At 52.9% G+C, this 7722-nt stretch overlaps 1 protein-coding gene across 2 annotated transcripts; it reads left to right on the top strand.

The window, feature by feature from the left end:
• The first annotated feature begins 4949 nt into the window (after nt 1-4949).
• TPRX2 (tetrapeptide repeat homeobox 2) lies at nt 4950-7474 on the top strand. Of its 2 annotated transcripts, none has more exons than XM_058424813.1 (3): nt 4950-4986; nt 5848-6017; nt 7159-7474. In XM_058424813.1, the coding sequence occupies exons 1-3, from the start codon at nt 4962-4964 to the stop codon at nt 7315-7317; spliced, it is 354 nt and encodes a 117-aa protein (XP_058280796.1). In that variant the 5' UTR covers nt 4950-4961; the 3' UTR covers nt 7318-7474. The 2 variants fall into 2 exon arrangements, with proteins under 2 accessions (XP_058280796.1, XP_058280795.1); XM_058424812.1 differs by having other exon boundaries at nt 6534-7474.
• Nucleotides 7475-7722: the final 248 nt, after the last annotated feature.

The following is a 7722-nucleotide window of genomic DNA, read 5'->3' as shown; positions in this document are numbered from 1 at the left end:
GGCGCGTGTAATCCCAGCTGCTCGGGAGGCTAAGGCAGGAGAATCGCTTGAACCCAGGAGACAGCGGTTGCAGTGAGCCAAGATGGCACCATTGGATTCCAGCCTGGGTGACAAGAGCGAAACTCTGTCTCAATAAATAAATAAATAAATAAATACGTAAACAAATAAACATTATTAAAAAAAGAAAGGATTTCATAAAACACAATGCATGGCGCAAGAACTGGATTTAAACAAAGAAACAAGCACAAACGGACAAGGTTATTCTTTGTGTTGTCCTGAGCTCTCCGTAATCATGTCTGAATCCAGAGAGAAATACGTTGTTCAAACCACGAAAGAGATCCATGTCCTCCTTTTCTGTTGAATACAAGTGATACTGTTTCCAGACAAAAACCTAGTTCTGGGCACTCCTCACCCTCCTCACCTTCAAGGTAAGAGAATCAGAGTGACCCTCTTTTCCCGACGGCATCAAACCCAGAGCAAAACCACTTTTCTTGTTTGTTGAAACTGCAGTAAAATAGGCATAACATACAACTTACCATCATAACCTTTAATTTATTTATTTACTTTTCTGTTTTTAGAGACAGGCTCTCGCTCTGTCACCCAGGCTGGAGTGCGGTGGTGCTATCTTGGCTCACTGCAACCTCTACCTCCCGGGCTCAAGTGATCCTCAGCGTCCTGAGTAGCTGGGATTACAGGTGCCCGCCACCACGCCTGGCTAATTTTTGTATTTTTAGTAGAGATAGTTTTTTCATCATATTGCCAGGGCACCCGGCCCCAAGCTGAAACTTTGTACCTACAAAATATTGAACTCCTCATTCTCTTCATCCTCAACCCTTGGGAACCTCTAACTTATTTTCTGTCTCTATGAATTTGTCTATGTTAGCGATTTCTTGGGAGTGGAATCATACAATATTTGTCCTGGCTTATTTCATTTAGCATAAATACTTCCTAGGTTCATGGAGGTCGTAGCCTCTGCCAGAACTTCCTTCTTAAGGCTGAAAAATATTCCATTGCATGGATAGGCCACATTTTGTTCATTCATTTGATAGACATTTGGGTTGTTTCAGCCTTTTGGCTATTGTAAAAGATGCTGCTATGAACATTAGTGCACAAATATTTCTTCGCTTCCCTGATTTAAATTCTTTTTCTTTTTTTTCCTGTTTTTAAACTTTTTTTTTGGTTTGCATTCTTTTAGGTATAAAAGTCCCTCTGTTCTGAACCCTTTCCAAAATTATCAAACAAGCTCAAATCCTGTAACATTTGCCATTAAAAGCAAGGGCAGCCGGGAGCGGTGGCTCACGCCTGTAATCCCAGTACTTTGGGAGGCCGAGGTGGGCAGATCACTTGAGGTCAGGAGTTTGAAAACAGCCTGGCCAATATGGGTTCAAGCAATTCTCCTACCTCTGCCTCCCAAGTAGCTGGGGTTACAGGCACCCGCCACCGTGCCCAGCTAATTTTTTGTATTTTTTTGCAGAGATGGGGTTTCACTATGTTGGCCAGGCTGGTCTCAAACTCCTGACCTCGTGATCCGCCCACCTCAGCCTCCCAAAACCCCATCTCTACCAAAAATACAAAAATTAGCTGGGCGTGGTGGTGGGCGCCTGTAATCCCAGCTACTCGGGAGGCTAAGGCAGGAGAATCGCTTGAATCCGGGAGGCAGAGGCTGCGATGAGCCGAGATCGCACCAGCGACACAGCCAGACACTGTCTCAAAAAAAAAAGCAAGGGCAAAAGCCACAGTTCCTTTCACATCAATCTAAAACATCCTTTCAAACACCCTCTTACAGAGAGGCCCCAAAGGTTCCCTTTGTGTTCCTCCTTCTTGCAACAAGACAATAAATCCAACTTTGCTTGACTACTGGTGTCCCTCTGATGGTCTTTAGCTGATCAACATTGACAGGTTTCACCAAGTCAGTGTTAAAAACCAACCAGCTGGGCGTGGTGGTTCACACTTACAATCCCAGCAATTTGGGAGGGTGAGGCAGGAGGATCGCCTGAGCCCAGGAGTTGGAGATCAGGCTGGGCAACAGAGCAAAACCCTGTCTCTACAAAAAATAAAAGAAATTAGCTGGGCATGGTGGTGGGTGCCTGTAGTCCCAGCAACTTGGGAGGCTAAGGTGAGAGGATCACTTGAGCCCATGAGGTCAAGGCTGCAGTGACCTGTGATCGTGCCACTGTACTCCAGTCTGGGCAACACAGCAGGACCCTGTCTCAAAACCAAAAATACAAAAAAACAAAAACAAAAACAAGCAACAACCTATGCTCCAAAACCATTTCTGGGGAAATAATCAGATTTCCTACCCCTTCACCTACTAAGCCCAGCTAGAGTCTCTGGTCTTAATCTTTGCCAATCGAATACACAAAGTTTTTTTTTTTTTTTTCACAGAGTTTAGAATTGTTGCCTGGGCTGGAGTGCAATGCCGTGATCTCCACTCACTGCAAGCTCCGCCTCCTGGGTTCAAGCAATTCTCCTACCTCTGCCTCCCAAGTAGCTGGGGTTACAGGCACCCGCCACCATGCCCAGCTAATTTTTTGTATTTTTTTGTAGAGATGGGGTTTCACTATGTTGGCCAGGCTGGTCTCAAACTCCTGACCTCGTGATCCGCCCACCTCAGCCTCCCAAAGTGCTGGGATTACAAGCATGAGCCACCACGCCTGGCCTTGAATATGTAAAGTTTTACATTTAATTTATTTTAGAAATTATAGAGAGGGGGACCGTCTACTCACATCTTATAGACCAAGAAAACTGTGAGATCATTCCTGTTGACAGCAGGGCCATCATCTGCCTTGGTGAATAATGTGTTCCCAGCCACCTAAAAGTGGAACAAAATGTGCAATTATGGTAAAATGTTTCCAGAAAGGAAGCAGAATATAGATACAGTGATGGAAAGATGCCACAATGAGATACTAAGCAACCTTTGAAGAGAGTGCAGCGAACTTGTAAACACACCATCTATTTGTTTTACAATGTATTTATTTATTTATTTCCAAGACAGGGTCTCTACCCTGTCGCCCAGGCTGGAGTGCAGTGGTTTGATCATGGCTCACTGCAGCCTCGAATTCCTGGGCTCAAGTGATCCACCCCCCTCAGCTGCCCAAGTAGCTGGGACTACAGGTGCATACCACCACGCCTGGCTAGTTTTTTTTTTTTTTTTTAAATATATTTTGTGGAGATAAGGTCTCGCTATGTTGCCCAGGCTGGTCTCGAACTCCTGGCCTCAAGTGACCTTCCCCCCTTGACTCCCAAAACCCTGGGATTACATGCATGAGCCACCATGCCCAGCCACTATTTATTTTGTTTCAATTTATATTTATTTATTTTGAGACAGAGTTTCACCATTGTTGCCCAGGCTGGGGTGCAATGGCACAATCTTGGCTCATCACAACCTCCACCTCCTGGGTTCAAGCAATTCTCCTGCCTCAGCCTCCCGAGTAGCTGGGATTACAGGCATGTGCCACCATGCCCAGCTAATTTTGTATATTTAGTAGAGACGGGGTTTATCTATGTTGGTCAGGCTGGTCTCAAACTCCCGACCTCAGGTGATCCACCAGCCTCGGCCTTCCAAAGTGCTGGGATTACAAGCGTGAGCCACTGCGCCTGGCAGAACTTTCTTATATTTAAATGTCTATCTTCACAAAATAGTACCAGTGAGCTTGTTCTTCTGTTTATGCCTTTATTGGCCAAATAAATAGCCACAGTGCAAAATCTCTGTGGTCACCACTGTGTTCCCAGCATGTCCTGTAGATGCAGCCGGACAACGTGTGCGATGAGGAATCATTGCTGGGGATGCTGCTTTCCACAACAGAACTCTAAGTAGCAGGTGAAAACAATGAGTGAGGCCCGTGGTAACAATGTCTACGTTTTGTTGAATTTTGAAATTGATTGCATGAGTCATTTATTTTTCTTTTTTTGGGGGGGGGCGGTGCAGAGTCTCCCTCTGTTACCCAGGCTGCACTGCAACCTCTGCCTTTCATGTTCAAGTGATTCTCTTGTCTCAACCTCCCAAGTAGCTGGGATTACAGGTGCCTGCCACGAGGCCCAGCTACTCTTTTCGTAGTTTTAGTAGAGATGGGGTTCTGCCATGTTACCCAGGCTGGTCTCGAACTCCTGACCTCAGGCGATCTGCACGCCTCGGCCTCCCAAAGTGCTAGGATTACAGGCGTGAGGCACCGTGCCCGGCCTTGCATGAGTCATTTTTAGCTCCCTGGATCATAAGCCTTGTCAATTTCCTTGACCCCTGAACCATGTGGGTCCTGCTATGAGGAGATGAGGGCGGCCAGGGGTCTGACACAGCAGATGCATCTCTGAGGGACCTGACTTGTGTGAACCAAGGTCATGGGTCCCCTGCATACATCAGCAGCGGTCCATGGAAACGTCCATCAGACCATTGTCCCCTCCTGGTTGGGGGAGCAGGTAACTTCAAGAATGAATAGTAGGGGCCAGAGTGGCCTCAAAGGACCAAAGAGGAGGCTGTGGGGTCATCCAGGAGGGAGGGATGGTGGCTGGACAAGGCGGGCAGCCCGGGAGCCGGGAGGAGTGGGTAGACTCACTGGCATTGGTCACGCGGGGCCCCAGCCCTGGGAAGGAACAAGAGTGACTCCTGGGGGCTGGCTGGCAGTGCCTCTCGAGATGGGGACCCCAACCACAGGTCACGATGTTGACTCCCCCAACCAAACCCACGTGGAATGCCACCTCGCCTGGGCTAGGGCCCATGAGGGTGAAACCAAGGCTGTGTTGCCCACGGAGGTTCCCCAGCTCCTGGCACAGCTCGGCAGGCAGTACCTGATCAGTGATGACGGATTAATCCATCATTCAACTCCTCCAGGGGGCGGGACTGCAGGGCAGGGTGGGAAAGGGAGGGTCCCGGCAGGGTGGGCCAGGGTGGGCACAGCAGAGGAGTGATTTAAGAGCCAAGCCCTTGTCAGTACACACTTGTGCTTGAGAACAGATCAGGACTCAGGATGCAAGACCCTGGTCATCTCCAAGGTGAGCGGGGACAGGGGTGTGAGGGGTCTGGGTTGATCCCGTGGCTGAGGCTGCAGAGTGCAGATCTGGGCAGCCAGAGAAGGGCTGGGCCTGTGCGGGCGGCTTCCTGTCCTGCAGAGTGGGGAGAACTTAGTGGTGTCTGGGAAATGAAAATTCATGCAGCTGGGCGCAGCCTCTCACTCCTGTGATCCCAGCTCTTTGGGAGGCCAAGGTGGGAGGATCACTTGAGCCCAGGACTCTGAAACCAGCCGGGCCAACGTAGTGGGGACCCGTCTTTATCAAAAATCCAAAGATTACCCAGGGATGGTGGGGGACACCTGTGGTCCCAGCTACTCGGGAGACTAAGGCGGGGGTTGCTTGAGCCCAGGAAGTGGAGGCTGCCTTGAGCCGTGATCACATCACTGCACTCCAGCCTGGGTGACAGAGCGAGATCCCCTCCAAGAAAGAAAAGAAGGAAAGAAATGAAACCATGCAATAGAGTGGAGCAGAGGACTGGGCAGGTGGCGGCGCCCCTGCAAGTGTCAGGGTCCCTATAACCCTTGGATGGGAGGGGATGGGGCAGCTGGGGAGGGCTGAGCAGGCCTGAGGCAGCCCCATCTGCTCCGAGGTGAGGCGCCTATGCTGCCTGCCTTCCCTTCTGTGGGGTCCCTAACAATGCAGGAGCTGTTATGCGCCCATTTCCTAAATGTGGACCCTGAGGCCCAGAGGGGTGCAAGGTCCGGTCTGGATACCAGGCTGCTATCCGCGGTGCCGCCCCAGCCCACACTGCCTGGGCTCCTGGCCTGGCGCAGGAGACGGGGTCCCTAGGGGGGCCGGGAGCTGCCTGGGAGCTTCTCTGACCTGTTTCCCTCTCGCCCCCAGGCCCTCCCCTGGCCCCGGACCCTCCAAGGAGACAGCGGCAGGAGCGCACGGTCTACACTGAAAGCCAGCAGAAAGTGCTAGAAGGTTGCTTTCAGGAGGACCAGTACCCGAACTACGACAAGCGACTGAATCTGGCGGAGACACTCGGCCTCAAGGAGCAACAACTGCAGGTCTGACCCCCACCCCCACCCCCCCCCCCCCAGTCACCCCAAGGAGCCTCCCCACCGCTGTCACTCACCGGGGCCTGGCCCGCCCGGCCACCTCCCTCTTTGCCACGCAAGGGGTCCCGCCAGTGTAGACCCGGGCTGCATCCTGAGTCCTGTTCCAACTCTATGCTAACCCAAACCCGCCCACACGATCGGCCCAGGCTGTCCCCCACGGGGTCTCCCGGTGTCCGGACCTCAGGCCCCCCTGAGAACCCGCGGTCCCTCCCCTCGAACCCTCCCTGGCCCCCGGGCTCCAGGGCGGCAGACCCCGTTCCTCCCCTCCCACCCCACCCTCCTCCCCCTCCTTTCCCCTCCCTCTCCCCTCCCTTCTCCAGGCCTGGGAGCCGGGGGCCCTCATATGGTGGGTGCAGGTGGGGGTGAACACAGGGAGAGTTTTGAGGCCGGCGCCGCCCCCAAGCGGCTCACCGGGCCGTGCGAGCCCCTCCTTCACACCTTCTCCCTGTCCCCTCTGCCCCCCAGGTGTGGTTCAAGAATCGCCGCGCCAAACTAGCTCGGGTGCGGCGGCTCCAGCAGCAGCCCCAGCGCGTCCCTGGGCGGAGAGGCCGAGGAGCCCGCGCTGCGCCGCTAGTCCCTGCAGCCTTCGCCCCCGTCCCTGGGAGTCCTGAGTTCCCGCAGGGCAGGGGTTCCTGGATCTCCCCTCAGCCGGGACCCTGGGGAGTCCTCCCAGCAGCAGAACCCAAGATCTACAGCCTCCACCGGACCTGGGGTGGCCCTGAGTGTGGAACACAGGAGGGCCTCAAGGCTGCCCGGGGTCCAGGCCCTGGCCCAATCCCAGCCCCTATCCCAGGCCCAGCCCAGATCCCAGGCCCAGCCCAGATCCCAGGCCCAATCCCAGGCCCAGCCCCGAATTTAGGCCCAATGTCAGGACCACTCTCAGGCTGGATCCCAGGTCCAATCCCAGCCCCCCCCATCTCAGGCCCAGGCCCAATCCCAGACCCAGTCCTAGGCCGAGCCCTGATGCCAGGCCCAGGATCACTCCCAACCCTAGCCCCAGGCGCCTTGTGGCCTCAGAGCCAATATGCCTCCAACTTGTCGCCAGACACCCAGTTATTCCCTGACTTCACGGAGCTGCTCCCGCTCCTAGACCCGTTCGAGGAATCCTCACTCTCCATCACGACATCTCAGTACAAAGAGGAGGATGGCTCCGTGGACGAAAATCACTCAAGCCCCAGGTCATTACTGGATTTATAGGGGGCCTGTGCCTGCAAAGTTCTTCAGATCCCAGTGGGCCTGGAGTGGCTGATCGACACTGCTGGTGACTTTCTGCAGTGAATGCACCACCCTTTACTCACCCTGCTGCAGGTGGACATTTGCTGTCTTCACTGTGCAGCCATCACAGGTGACTCTGCTGTGAAACTGCCTGCCTCTCATTTGAATTGAGCCTGAGCATTTCTCTGCTGAGACTGGAGTCGCTGCTCACTGGGATATTTGGCATTAGTGGATGCAGCTTGAGAGCTTTGTAAAGGGCTTTTCCCAGCTCTCCTTCTGGTCAACGTCCTCCCCAACACTGAGGATTGTGAGACTTTTTAATGTTTGTCGATCCAATGACTTGTGGTTTTGTTGTGGTTGTAATATCCATTTCCCTGATGATTGAGAGATTGAGAAATTCTCATATGGGCATTAGGCATTTTCAAATAGTGACTATTTT

Source organism: Hylobates moloch, unplaced genomic scaffold, assembly GCF_009828535.3.
Source record: "Hylobates moloch isolate HMO894 unplaced genomic scaffold, HMol_V3 SCAFFOLD_12, whole genome shotgun sequence".
Lineage (NCBI taxonomy): Eukaryota > Metazoa > Chordata > Mammalia > Primates > Hylobatidae > Hylobates > Hylobates moloch.
Note: the sequence above shows the minus strand (reverse complement) of the source record. Positions and strands in the feature narration are given on the sequence as shown.

Bases quoted from the DNA above. Each gene is read 5' to 3' on its own strand.
- TPRX2 (XM_058424812.1), top strand. From the start codon at position 4,962: ATGCAAGACCCTGGTCATCTCCAAG. The intron at 4,987-5,847 runs GTGAGCGGGGAC...TCTCGCCCCCAG, and splicing joins AGACCCTGGTCATCTCCAAG to GCCCTCCCCTGGCCCCGGAC. The intron at 6,018-6,533 runs GTCTGACCCCCA...TCTGCCCCCCAG, and splicing joins TCAAGGAGCAACAACTGCAG to GTGTGGTTCAAGAATCGCCG.